General features: G+C 37.2%; 1 protein-coding gene across 1 annotated transcript; it reads left to right on the plus strand.

Moving 5' to 3' along the window:
* Positions 1-4,826: 4,826 nt before the first annotated feature.
* hexa (hexosaminidase A (alpha polypeptide)) lies at positions 4,827-12,199 on the plus strand. Its single transcript, XM_061722616.1, has 14 exons — positions 4,827-5,234; positions 5,713-5,814; positions 5,930-5,995; positions 6,180-6,226; positions 6,347-6,457; positions 6,546-6,647; positions 6,845-6,977; positions 7,761-7,941; positions 8,120-8,206; positions 8,290-8,362; positions 9,504-9,678; positions 11,408-11,498; positions 11,605-11,712; positions 11,841-12,199. Exons 1-14 carry the CDS (start codon positions 4,973-4,975, stop codon positions 11,902-11,904), a joined length of 1,602 nt encoding a protein of 533 aa, XP_061578600.1. The 5' UTR covers positions 4,827-4,972; the 3' UTR covers positions 11,905-12,199.
* The last annotated feature ends 2,177 nt before the right edge of the window (positions 12,200-14,376 follow it).

The following is a 14,376-nucleotide window of genomic DNA, read 5'->3' on the forward strand; positions in this document are numbered from 1 at the left end:
CCGGGCTGACGTCAGCCGGGGGGGCGAGGGGTAGGGGGAAATACTGAAGTTGATCTCTAAATGTTTGAAACTAAACAGGAAAAATACGACAAAAAGAATCCCAGTTCCAGTTAGGAATAGTTGAACTCGATTTAAAAAAAAACAACAACAAAAAAACCCACCCAGAAACTCATAAAATTATTGGCGGAAGAACATTGGTCTGGAATGGCTTCCTTAAAAATGTTAAGGCTTTATCAACGGTTTCGGTTTGATAATTAATTAATTAACTTGTTTTTGTCTTAAAACATTAACATTGTAAGGGCGGGTTAAAATAGATATTTTTTATGAATATGGATTGAAAATATAAGAATTATTGATGCCTGCATTTCATGTAAAATGTTAAAAGAACTTATTATTATCATGATTATTATTATTTTATTATTATTAGGCCTAGTAGTAGTAGTAGTAGTAGTGGTAGTAACAGCAGTAGTAGTAACAGCAGTAGTAGTAGTAGAAGTAGTATTAGTGGTAGTAACAGCAGTAGTAGTAACAGCAGTCAGTATTAGTGGTATTCAGCAGTAGTAGTAACAGTAGTAGTAGTAGTAGAAGTAGTATTAGTAGTAGTAACAGCAGTAGTTAGGGTTGCCACCTTTCAGAAATAGAAATAAGGGACGCCCCGATTTCAGCAGCGCAAGTGCCAAAACAAGGGACATCCCCAAAACTTCTAAAATGCATAGAAATGTATTTATCTTATATGAAAAAACAATACGCTTTGATTTAAAGTTTAAAGTGCTTTAATAGCATTGAACTTGCATGACTGTACAGACAGCCAACCATACTAGCAACTGAAATAGCCTCATGTACGTCAACATCCGCCCAGATGTAGAATATAGATACAGGTGAAGAATATGGTGTAAAAGTTAGTTTATTTCAATAATTCAACTTAAAAGGTGAAACTAATATATTACATAGTCTCAGAGGTGGACAGAGTACTCGACCCCAGTACTTGAGTAAGAGTACAAATACTACTGGTCAAAATTGACTCCGTTACAAGTAAAAGTAGCTCAGTCAAAATATTACTCGAGTAAGAGTAGAAAAGTACTTGCTTTTAAAGGTACTTAAGTTTCCAAAAGTAAATGCTTTTAAATTTACTTTAAGTAAAAGTAAGAGTAAGAGTAAGAGTAAATTTCTTATTTTCCACATCAGTAAATTACTATATTTTTTCTAAATTAATTTAAGGATCTTTTAACTCTTGTTTCTGAGAATTAACTCTTTAAAACCAGCTGCACTGATGTGCTGCTTTTAGAACCACAATGTTATATAAAACCTGCAGAAACACCAAAAACAAATCAAATGAATGGGATCATAAGAGGACAGCAGATGCAGAGTTTATTAACAATCATGAACTGAAACCAAATGAACCTGCACCATCCAACTAAGTCTGGATCCCCCTCAAAGATCACTGCTTTACAAAAAACTACATCTCTGCTTTCAATAACTCAATGTTGAAGTCACTTAACTTTACAGGAAGGACATGTACCAGTACAATATAGCAATATAGAGCATAACAAACTGTCTCCCCGTGTCTGTCTTGGCTGTCTCCCAATGTCAGTCTCTGTGCCTGTCTCCAAATGTCTGTCTTGTCTGTCTGTGTGCCTGTCTCCCAATGTCTGTCTTGTCTCCTCCTTTGACAAAAACAGCTTGTGTCCAATAGGATTTTAGGGAAGAAGAAAAAAGAGCAGACCTGAAAGTAACGAGTACTTTTCAGCCTTCCTAGAAATTTACTCGAGTAAAAGTAAAAAATATTTGTCTTGGAAATGTATTCAAGTAAGAGTAATAAGTACCAAAGAAATCTAATACTCAAGTAAAGTACAAATCCTCTGGATATGTACTTAAGTACAGTACTCAAGTAAATTTACTACGTTACTGTCCACCACTGCATAGTCTCATTACAGGCAAAGCAAGATATGTTAAGCCTTTATTTGTTATGATTTTGATGATTGAATTGTTTATTGATTTCATAATATATTCTAATTTTTGGAGATTTTTGGTGTTTTCATAAACTGTGAGCCATAATCACCAAAATTATAACAAATAAAGGCTTGAAATATCTCACTTTGCATGTATAGGCAAATAATATATTTGTTTCACCTTAAGTTGAATTTACTACGAATGAAGTTTTGCAATATATTCAAATTGTATATGTTGTACATTATGACATCAATAAATAAGAGCATAATATATGTCCGTATTGGTTCAATACGGAACTTTTAATTCCCAATTACGGAACAATTCCGTATTTCAAGGGACGTGTGGCAACCCTAGCAGTAGTAGTAACAGCAGTAGTAGTAACAGTAGTAGTAGTATTAGTGGTAGTAACAGCAGTAGTAGTAACAGCAGTAGTAGTATTAGTAGTAGTAACAGCAGTAGTAGTAGTAGTAACAGCAGTAGTAGTAGTAGTAGTAGTTGTAGTAGAAGTAGTAGTAGTAGTAGTAACAGCAGTAATAGTGATCATGAACAAATAATACGACTCAAACCATCCCAGTTCCAGTTCAAGCGAGTAGGAATAGTTGAACTCGATTAAAAGAAAAAAAAAAAAACACCCAGAAACTCATAAAATTATCGGCGGAAGAACATTGATCTGGAATGGCTTCCCTAAAAATGTTAAGCTTTATCAACGATTTCAGTTTGATAATTAATTAATTTGTTTTTGGTTTCCAGCTTTGCAACTTATTTTTGTCTTAACACATTAACATTTGCTTCAAATGCCAGATCGAAACCGATGTAAGGGAGGGTTAAAATAGATATTTTTATGAATATGGATTAAAAATATAAGAATTATTGATGCCTGCATTTCATGTAAAATGTTAAAAGAACTTATTATTATCATGATTATTATTATTTTATTATTATTAGGCCTAGTAGTAGTAGTAGTAGTAGTAGTGGTAGTAACAGCAGTAGTAGTAACAGCAGTCAGTAGTATTAACAGCAGTCAGTATTAGTAGTAGTAACAGTAGTAGTAGTAGTAGAAGTAGTAACAGCAGTAGTAGTAACAGCAGTAGTAGTATTAGTAGTAGTCACAGCAGTAGTAGTATTAGTGGTAGTAACAGCAGTAGTAGTAACAGTAGTAGTAGTAGTATAAGTAGTAACAGCAGTAGTAGTAGTAGAAGTAGTATTAGTGGTAGTAACAGCAGTAGTAGTAACAGCAGTAGCAGTATTAGTAGTAGTAACAGCAGTAGTAGTAGTAGAAGTAGTATTAGTGGTAGTAACAGCAGTAGTAGTAACAGTAGTAGTAGTAGTAGAAGTAGTATTAGTGGTAGTAACAGCAGTAGTAGTAACAGCAGTAGTAGTATTAGTAGTAGTAACAGCAGTAGTAGTAGTAGTAACAGCAGTAGTAGTAGTAGTAGTAGTAGTAGTAGTAGTAGTAACAGCAGTAGTAGTAGTAGTAGTAGTAGTAGTAGTAGAAGTAGTAGTAGTAGTAGTAGTAACAGCAGTAGTAGTGATCATGAACAAATAATATGACTCAAACCATCCCAGTTCCAGTTCAAGCGAGTAGGAATAGTTGAACTCGATTAAAAGAAGAAAAAAAAATACCCAGAAACTCATAAAATTATCGGCGGAAGAACATTGATCTGGAATGGCTTCCCTAAAAATGTTAAGGCTTTATCAACGATTTCAGTTTGATAATTAATTAATTTGTTTTTGGTTTCCAGCTTTGCAACTTATTTTTGTCTTAAAACATTAACATTTGCTTCAAATGCCAGATCGAAACCGATGTAAGGGAGGGTTAAAATAGATATTTTTATGAATATGGATTAAAAATATAAGAATTATTGATGCCTGCATTTCATGTAAAATGTTAAAAGAACTTATTATTATCATGATTATTATTATTTTATTATTATTAGGCCTAGTAGTAGTAGTAGTAGTAGTAGTAGTAGTATTAGTGGTAGTAACAGCAGTAGTAGTAACAGCAGTAGTAGTATTAGTAGTAGTAACAGCAGTAGTAGTAACAGCAGTAGTAGTATTAGTAGTAGTAACAACAGTAGTAGTAGTATTAGTGGTAGTAACAGCAGTACTAGTATTAATAGTAGTAACAGCAGTAGTAGTAACAGCAGTAGCAGTATTAGTAGTAGTAACAGCAGTAGTAGTATTAGTAGTAGTAACAGCAGTAGTAGTATTAGTAGTAGTAACAGCAGTAGTAGTATTAGTAGTAGTAACAGCAGTAGTAGTAGTACCGGTAGTAGTAGTAGTAGAAGTAGTATTAGTAGTAGTAACAGCAGCAGTAGTAGTAGTAGTAGTAGTGGTGGTAGTAGTAGTAGTAGTAGTAGTAGTAGTAGAAGTAGTATTAGTAGTGGTAACAGCAGCAGTAGTAGTAGTAGTAGTAGTAGTAGTAGTAGTAGTGGTGGTAGTAGTAGTAGTAGTAGTAGTAGTAGTAGTAGAAGTAGTATTAGTAGTAGTAACAGCAGTAGTAGTGATCATGAACAAATAATACGACTCAAACCATCCCAGTTCCAGTTCAAGCATCTGGAATGGCTTCCCTAAAAATGTTAAGGCTTTATCAACGATTTCAGTTTGATAATTAATTAATTTGTTTTTGGTTTCCAGCTTTGCAACTTGTTTTTGTCTTAACACATTAACCTTTGCTTCAAATGCCAGATCGAAACCGATGTAAGGGAGGGTTAAAATAGATATTTTTATGAATATGCATTAAAAATATAATATATTGATGCCTGCATTTCATGTAAAATACCTAAAATAAAATAACATTATTATTATTATTATTATTATTATTATTATTAGGCCTATTAGTAGTAGTAGTAGTAGTAACAGTAACAGCAACAGCAGTAGTAGTAATAGTGGTGGTGGTGGGGGTGTAGTAGTAGTACAAAAAAAACAAACCTACAGAATGTGGTGCATGTCACGTGACTGCATGCCATGCGTCCTAACAGGCTTAATTTGACAGATGACTGAATAGGCTGATGCGAAAGTCATGTGCTCAGTAAATCCTGGACATCAGACTCGTATAAGTTATAATTTTCTGCTATTGATTATTCTCCAGGTTGGCCTACGCAAGGTGGAGGGAGTATGGCCGTTACCACAAACTTTCACTTCCTCGACGGAGAGATATCCACTGAAGCCCCAGACTTTCTACTTTGGTTACCGACAACAATCAGCCGCCCAGCAGGGCTGCTCTGTTCTGGATGTTGCCTTCAAAAGATACTTTTCTGTTATTTTTCCAGGCTACACTTCTGGTAGGTAAACAGTAAGGTGTGGTGAAACAAAAGACAAACAAATCCCACCTTGATGGCCTCTCATGCCTTTTCAATTAGCCACTTAAAAAAAAAAGTATAATCATAGGCATATAACATGTACATAGAAACTGTATATTTTTTTCCATGTTCATTAAGAGTAGATGTTTTGGTGATAATAGGTATGAAATATATCATTATAAATGCATAGAGTTAAAGAGAAAATGCTCAGTATTTTTGTTTTGAATACTCTGTCATGTTGCCTTTAACAGTGGATCAATGGGCTTTGTAGAGACAGCAGTTCACAAGTCAGCTACCCTGAGCCAACCACCTCTGAAACGTTCAATGGAAAAAGACAATACTAGCACAGCTTTGTGTTTATGAATTAAAAAAATACCATAGTTTTTACATTTTATTCACTTGTTTTTACACGTGTTAAAAGCCAAGCAGTCGTAGTAACAACTACATTTTTGACCAACAGGAAATGATCACCTGCGATGTGAGGGTAAAGCATTTTTTGTTGAAATCAGCGTCGACAGTCGTGATTGTGAGAGTTATCCAAAGGAGGACTCCTCCGAGAGATGTACGTATAAACACATGAAGTGCCGAAGATTACAATGTGAACACCGTTGTGCAACAGAAGTAACAAATTTGATACTAAATAGATAATTACATTTTTGTTCTTGTTTTTATTCCAGACAATCTGAGTGTCGCTGATGGACAAGCATCTCTGAATGCAGAGACAGTGTGGGGAGCTCTAAGAGGTGATTATAACCAGTAGACTTTTGAAGATCATGTATATGATATTGAAACAAACATAAAAATGAATCTACTGAAGTTGCCAAATGGCGGACGTCCAACATTTAAATTACAAAGTTTCCTTCTCTTTGTGTGAGTATATTTAAATGTTCGCTGGTTTTATAATGCATGTATTCTGATTAAGCATAGGTTTGGAAACGTTCAGTCAGTTGGTGTATCAAGATGATTATGGCTCGGTAAGTCAGACGTTTCCATTTGCTCAAACTTACTAGGTCTCTGGAGTAATTATATCTTTGATACAGTCTCGTCTAATTATATGACTTAATTTGTTCTTCTTTTATTTTTTGTTTTCTCAGTATTTTGTGAATAAAACAGACATTGAAGACTTTCCACGGTTTCCGTTCAGAGGACTTTTACTGGACACTTCACGTCACTATTTACCAGTTTCAGCCATTTTAAAAACTCTGGTAATAATCAGATAAAACGATATACGCTTTGGACTTATGTGACTTAGCTCACTCATTTGTTATAGCTGGCATTCATGTTTCTCACTAGGATGCAATGGCGTACAATAAGTTCAACGTTTTTCACTGGCACATTGTTGATGACCCCTCCTTCCCTTATCAGAGCCGCACCTTTCCCAACCTTTCCAAGCAGGTGAGTGGGTTAGGAGAGTTGTTGAGTCACCAGTGACTCAGCACTTCCTTAAAAATTTGTATTCAAAAGGACATGTTTTTTTTTTTATTGTTTTATTTCCAGTCTAGATGTGTATATCTTAATCTTGTAGGTCTTTGAATCCACAAATTCTTGTAAGCAATCTCCACCCTAACCATAGACTTTTGGCTCCGATTCAGGGGGCTTTCCATCCGATGACTCACATCTACAGGCAGTCAGACGTGAGGAGGGTGATCTCATATGCCAGGATGAGGGGAATAAGGGTCCTTCCGGAGTTTGATTCACCAGGCCACACAAAATCTTGGGGAAGAGGTAGAATAACACTTGGAAGACTTTATCTAGATGATTTCAGCGGTTTGACCTTCGGCATTAAGAACCCTGACCATGCCAGGTTTTGCCTTGTTTAACTCTACGGGAATAATTACGGACAAATCTGCCGACCAACAACATCATTAGCCAAACGACAGCTTGAATCACTTCTTATCCAGAACATTCTTGCCCGTACTGGCAGAAAGTTTCCAGATTTGTAAAATTTTTCCACATTTTGTTATGTTTCACAAACATTTTAAAAGGATTTGTCTGCACCTTTCTACACAGAATTAGAAAAACCGGCTAAATAATAACTAGTTTAGAAAATTTAGAAATCGAAGGCTAAAATAAGACATTTTAATAAGTATTCAGATCCTTCTTTAAGCAATTTCCTGAAACACATATGGCAGCAGTGATTCAGGATTTCCTAGAAATGATCATACTAACTTGGCAGACCTTTTTGTTAACCCGGTCTTTGCTGGGCAACCAACCTGGTTCACCTGCATATTTTCATGTCTTTCTAGAGAAGCCCTATGAGTTTCAGGTACATACACTAGTAGAGTCGCTCCAGGTTTTTTAAACAGAGTCTTCATGAAGCCACTCCTGTTTATTATATATAGGAACTCTGGATCTCATCACAAGTGACCAAACTTAGATTTTGATCTGGGGAAAATAACAAAATATGGGGAACTTTGAAGGGTCTTAAAACTTTCCAAATTCTCTGTTGTGTTCCATAGATTGTGCAAAAATATGTTTAAAGAAGTGTATTGGTCATTTATGTCTCAGGGCAGCCAGACCTGCTGACGTCCTGCTACAAAAGAGGGATTCCGTCTGGCACTTTTGGTGCTGTTAATCCGGCACAGCCTTCCACTTATCAGTTCATGATGTCACTATTTAAAGAAGTGTCATCACTGTTTCCTGACTCCTACATCCACTTAGGAGGCGATGAAGTGGACTTCTCCTGCTGGTAGGCTAGTAAATGTTTAAGAAGAGAATTGATTACCTTTATTACAAAGTTTTAACTTTAATTGTACGATTAACTGAAGTTCATTTGAGCTGATGGAAATGTCAGTTCGACTAATGACAATAGGTAAAATAAATGGCCTTGTAGGTAAATGACTCCCGCTACTGCTTGTTTTATTAAGGAGATCCAACCCTTACATTCGTGCATTCATGCAGAAGATGGGATTTGGAGTAGATTTCCCTAAACTGCAAGCCTTCTACATGGAGAAGTATGTTGTTTAGTGGACCATAAAATGTAGGCATCTGCAGGAGATATGTTTAGAAGCACACTAACACAAACATCTATTTCCAGCATTGTGAACATTACGTCTGCTCTCAACAAGACATCTATCGTGTGGCAGGATGTTTTTGACTACCACGAACAAGTAAGCACACTGTAACATCTCCAATCTCTTTATGCGCTTGTGAGCAATGTTCATGTAGGCCACAATTTGAAATGCTTTTCTTCAAATGCATGCATGATACAGACTTTTACGGGGGAATGTAAAGCTATTGGGTTTTTTTACTGGAACATCTCCAGCTCTTCCATGATGAGATGTTTAAGATATAGTTGAAAATTGTCTAAAAATACCATGGTTTTATTAATACTGCCTTGAACCTCAACATGCAAAATGTAGGTAAAGGAGCAGTTTAGTGTAAGGAAGGAGGTGAACTATATAAAAAGAAGATAATTATGTCATTTGTAAAACGGTTAATGTTAGAAGGTGATTGTACAAAATGTACTTCCGCTCGGTCTCTTGCTCGGTCACCATTTTGTTTTCTCCTCCATCGTTTCTTACTTGAGTCACGTCTGCCAGGATTTCCATGTGGCCACTATGGTCAGATTTCTGTGGGGTCCATGTGGTTAGATGAAAGGTTATACCGTATGTTTTTTGGTGGGAAGAAGTGGATGGTGTTTGCACTGTGAAACACTGTCACAACCGTTATCAGCCGAATGTCCAAAGGCCGTTGCTCGGTGATTCAAAGGTAATTTAAATTTCTGTGATGGTAGTGTTAAAACTCACAAAATGGATCACATACTACCATCAAGATGACATTTAAGGACGTCCATGCATTGTCTAACAAAAGTGCAGAAATCTCATGCTCTGTGCATTAGGAAAACAAAATCATGGAAGAAGATGTAACAGCTTCTGGACTGTTTGGAGTATTTGGAAACAAACAAATGTGATTACTTTGACCCTTGTAGTATTGCACCTCTTAACCCTTTATGGCACCTATATGGCACTCAATAACATGCTTGAAATTTCAAAATCTCTACTCAAGAGGGTTATTGTGGAATATTCAAGGACCTCTATTAATGTTTTTTTTGTAATAACCATGTAGTTCTACTGAAGTTACCAAATATGGTCACTTGCCCTGTAAAAGGTTAAAGAGAAAAATGTGCATCTTTTTTCATTTTCTTAGTAGTTTGAAGCCACAATTCATAGCAATGAGTTATCTGATGACTTCAAGTGAACATGTAATTGGTCTGTTTCCTGTCTAATGGCCCTGAGCTTTGTTTTGCAGCTCAGTTCTCTGTCAGTGGTGGAGGTGTGGAAGCAGGGCTGTTACCTGTGCGAGGTCCGCAGGGTGGCGAAAGCAGGGATCAGGGTCATTCTGGCCTCTCCGTGGTATCTGGACCAGCCAGGGCCCACACACAACTGGGCCCGCTACTACACTGTGTGGCCCCTTGCCTTCACAGGTCAGAAAAAAAAACAAAAAAACTTGTGCTTGTGCTCCAGCTTGTTGAAGTTGTGCTTACTAATGTGTTTTTGTTTCTAACAATATATTAAAAGTTACACCCAGTTTGCTGACACGTATAAGTGGCTATGAACACTGCTCATGATTCACAGTTGATAGTATAATAGTAGTTTAGAAACAATATATACAGGTTTTTACGTCATAGAAATATACTTGTTGTTACTTTGTTCAATGTAAGTGCATTAATGAACTATAGTCGATTTAGAAAGTAAACTAAAAGTTGGACCTGGCTGCAGAGTGGTGTGATTGCTGCGGTACAAGATCCCACTCCTGTCCAGTGCACTGCTCCAACCAGCACCTCACCATTTCTACTCAACTCGGGAAAACATTAATTTTTTTAAACAAAACTCCTCGCATTAGACTGTAAAAAAACCCTAAAAAAACAACTTTAGATTTATGCAAGCTTTTGAGACATTAGAAACACTGTTTCTACAAAAATACTTCAAATGACATTTTGAATGGAGGCAGACTTAATGGATATCAAATGTAATTCAGTTATTTGCAAATCTACACAGTCTACACAGGTTGGTAGAGGGGAGCAATGCCCAGGACTGTCACTTAGGTAGGAGCACTGGGTGATAAAAATGGGAAATAAAATCGGGATAAAAATAAAAAAAAAAAAAAAATCTACACAGTCTCACCAAGTCCATATGTTTCTGCACTCTCAAGGTTTTGGGTGTGGACATGTGCGTCACATTTAGTCTTTTGAATGCTGGAGCAGGTGAGCATGTTGATAAGGAGCTCTGCTTTGAAAGTTAAATAGAGATAGGCTTTAACGCATAAATAAATAGATAAAATGTTGACATGTGAAAGTTACGTCTATCTTCTATATTCTCCAACACAGGCTGTGCATAGCATAGTTCAAGCTGGCCATAAGAGATCCGTGTTGAAAAGAGATTCTTTTGACAATTTTATGGTTTTCAACAGGAAAGGCAGGATTGTACTTTGACAGATTAAGAAAAGGGCTTTTCACTGAGTTTAAAAGAGATTCTTTTTCACATAACTTGTGGCTTTGATCTGGTCCACATGCTGCAGGGTGCGATGACGCCAACGGTACGATGCTACTCCTGCTGCCCATATGTGCACCACATATAATACTGAATATAAATATGCTATCTAAGTGAGCTGCAATCAATTTTGTGAGCCACTTCAGTTTAATTTAGATCAATTTAATTCAGTAATACTTAAATATTAACTGAGGGGAAATTATATAAGGAATTTTAGGAATTTTAAGTACCTGTTTATTGTGACGATTGTTATTATAATACTAAAAATTTATTTTTAATGAATTTTTGGCCCAGTTTGCCCCTGCTGCACATCTGGAAGTTAGTCCAGTTAGTTATGATGCTGAGCTCAGTAGGATTACCTAAAGGTCATGCTGGCTTCCCCACCGTGCACCAACCCTATTTCCAGTTGCCAGGACTGGGCTAACTACTGTGCAACTACAGAACTTCTTTAATGTGTTGGAGGCCAACAGTACGTCTTAGTTACGTGCTGAATATGTTGCACGTTTGATTGTGGTGGCTACCACTGAAAAGAGTCCGTGAGAGAAACCATTGTAAATACTGGCTTGAAGTGGTGTGATAAACTTGAAGTTTCTGATTGGTAGTTCACTCACAACTAGTACTTAAATCACTTCATGATTTTTTTTCTTTCCCACCCCTTCATAGGTACTGAGGACCAAAAGCGTTTGGTGATCGGAGGCGAGGTCTGCATGTGGGGAGAGTATGTTGATGCTGCTAATCTCTCTCCTCGGCTCTGGTACGAGATTGTAAAAGTCACCCAAATTCTGATATTAGTGAACCCGATGAAGTGTGAGACGCAAAAGCCGAATTAATTATGTTGATTTTCAAACCCTAATTCCAAGGCCCAGGGCAAGTGCTGCTGCGGAGAGACTGTGGAGTGATGAGAAGCAGACCTCCAGTGTGGACAATGCATTTCCTCGACTGCAAGAGTTTCGATGCAAGCTCCTGAGGTATTTTTCCTTTTCACATCCAGCTCTTTGGTTCCAGGAGTCGTGACCCACTCCGACGAGACGCTATGGTCTTTCTCCACAAAGCTGGCTCATGGTATACTCGTGCTTCTGCTTTACTTCCTATCTAGGCGTGGAGTCCAAGCAGAGCCTCTGCACGTGGGACACTGCAAACACGAGTACCAAGGTGTTTGAGGATGCAGTTTACTGAGGATTTAAATCAATTAAGTTAATGGTTTCAGTGTTAGTTAAAAAGTGTTGTGTTTTTTTTTTTTATTTAACGTTTTTGACTATAAGAACTATTAAGATTCTTCATTATTTTGTTTTTCCAGCTTAGAGTAAAAATGTAAATACTCCAGCGCTTTCTCAGGGACTTATTTATATTTTCTTCTTAGTCCTTTTTTTTTATTTTAAAGTAAACTTTATTTTAAATTACTGTTTGAATAATGAATAACCTTAATATAGAAATGTGATGCAATGTGTATATCCTCTTGGACTGAACTGTAATAAAATCTTGTTGGTGTGCAGACCACGTCACTGTTTTTTTTTCCTACACACACACACACACACACACACACACACACACACACACACACACACACACACACACACACACACACACACACACACACACACAACTAGAGAAACAGCTATATTAACAGATATTGGCAGATTGCTTTATATCCCACTCTATATTAAATACAAGTATTCAAGAAGGAAAGTTTTCAAGAAAAGTAATTCAAAGAAATTTAAGTCAAAATCATTTCATCCATACAGTTCAAATTTAAGTTTGTGCTTTAAATTACAACCAATGGAAATTTGATAAGAAAAAAGAACTACTGCAGCAGCAACACACCGCCCTTCACGTGTTCAAGAAAAAAAATATGCAAATGTTTTCAGCGAGCTAGAATTGTCAGATGTCATGGCATAACGAGGTCCAAGTCTTGCAGATGCCGCACAGCAACAGTAAAGAAGAAATCCTATTTTAGGCAGGCAATGAACATCATCTTCAACTGATGAAGTAAAATAACTCTAAAACCTGTTGTATAATTGAACTGGAGGTAGACAGATGTATAAAATAATTACAAACATGAGAAAGACAAATAATTACAAACATGAGAAAGACAAAAAAACACTCAGAAATATCCTGGTGACATAGCTATTTTGACAATGACAGATATGAACCATGCAAAAACAACCAACAACAAAAGTGGCATATAATTTGCAGGAATTGTAATAAAATAGATAGAGAGAGAGAGGGAGAGAGAGAGAGAGAGAGAGAGAGAGAGAGAGAGAGAGAGAGAGAGGGAGAGAGAGAGAGAGAGAGAGAGAGAGAGAGAGAGAGAGAGAGAGAGAGAGAGAGAGAGAGAGAGAGAGAGAGAGAGAGAGAGAGAGAGAGAGAGAGACGAAGAACAAGAGTTCCCCCAGCTGTCTGTGGACGTTATAATCTGACTTTCAGCTTGATTTCATGGGTTAAAAAGATTGGAAAAATAAATAATTATTCAACATGAATAATAATAATTGGTCACACGTCCTATATCATGTTCAAAACACATTGTTAACCTTTAGATGTTAAAACTCCTCAGTGTCTGAATGCTTTTTGGACACACGAAGACACATTTGCTCTCACAAAGAGTCAATGCAAAAAAAAAAAAAAAGTCATAAAATTAACAATGGATGTGACCCTGAAGATTTTGCTTGAAAACACTGTCTGCAGTGATATAAACCTTTAACTATTCCAGGCCAGCAGGTCTGACTCATGTGGCTCCACCAGGCCCCCAGTCTCGCGCTCAGCAGGCACGCCGATTTTTTCCAGTGGCCAGCTGCGGTACTGCAACAAAAAATCCCATGGGGCCCAGAAAGCTTTTTTCCCATAGACCGCAATAGTAAAAGAGAAGCCTCTAAAACTGTTCACAGGACACCTCCAGCTGTAATCACCGGCAATTACTAATCTTTGTATTCTATATTTTTAAGTCATGGACTTTATATCCGTCAAAAATGTTTTATAACGGCCAGAAAAGTCAAAGAAAAGTCTCTTTCTGGGCGTGACGTCACGGCTTTGTCCGTGCACTCGCAAAGCGCGGTCGTGTGTGTCTCGGGAACGAGCATGGCTGAATCTTAAACCCCGTTCGGCGGAATAATCACTCAGAAAAGTGGAAAACACGGCTCAAAGGTGTGTTTTTGTGGTCTCTTAATTTTTTTTTCCATGACAAAAGACATTGGGTTTAAAATAAAACCTCAGTAAACGAGGGGGAGCTGCTCTGATCAGTGTTGAGCAGCAGCTGAGCAGGAGACCCTCTGTCATTCATTGAGCTGGAGCTGCGCGCTATGGCACAGAGCTCAGGTGGGACGCTCAGCTCACACTCGGTCTAAACGCCCTGACCAGGGGGATCACAGACGGAAATGTTTAATAGCAAGAATAATAATGGTTTGTCATTCTTGTACTTAAACATTTCCGTTGTAGCCAACGGTGTATGGTTTGTGAAAATAAGATATCAGGCAGGAATAACACTTAATGTGAGCCCAGAAGCTGTAAAAGAATCAGAGAAAATGCAAAGTTAATTACGCCTAACATTCGGACTGCACGATCATTAATAGACAAAAAGATTTACCCAAAGGTATATAGATAAATAGCATATGACAGCTTGTGTTATTGTGGGGAATCCC

Source organism: Cololabis saira, chromosome 5 (assembly GCF_033807715.1).
Source record: "Cololabis saira isolate AMF1-May2022 chromosome 5, fColSai1.1, whole genome shotgun sequence".
In the NCBI taxonomy this organism is placed as follows: domain Eukaryota; kingdom Metazoa; phylum Chordata; class Actinopteri; order Beloniformes; family Belonidae; genus Cololabis; species Cololabis saira.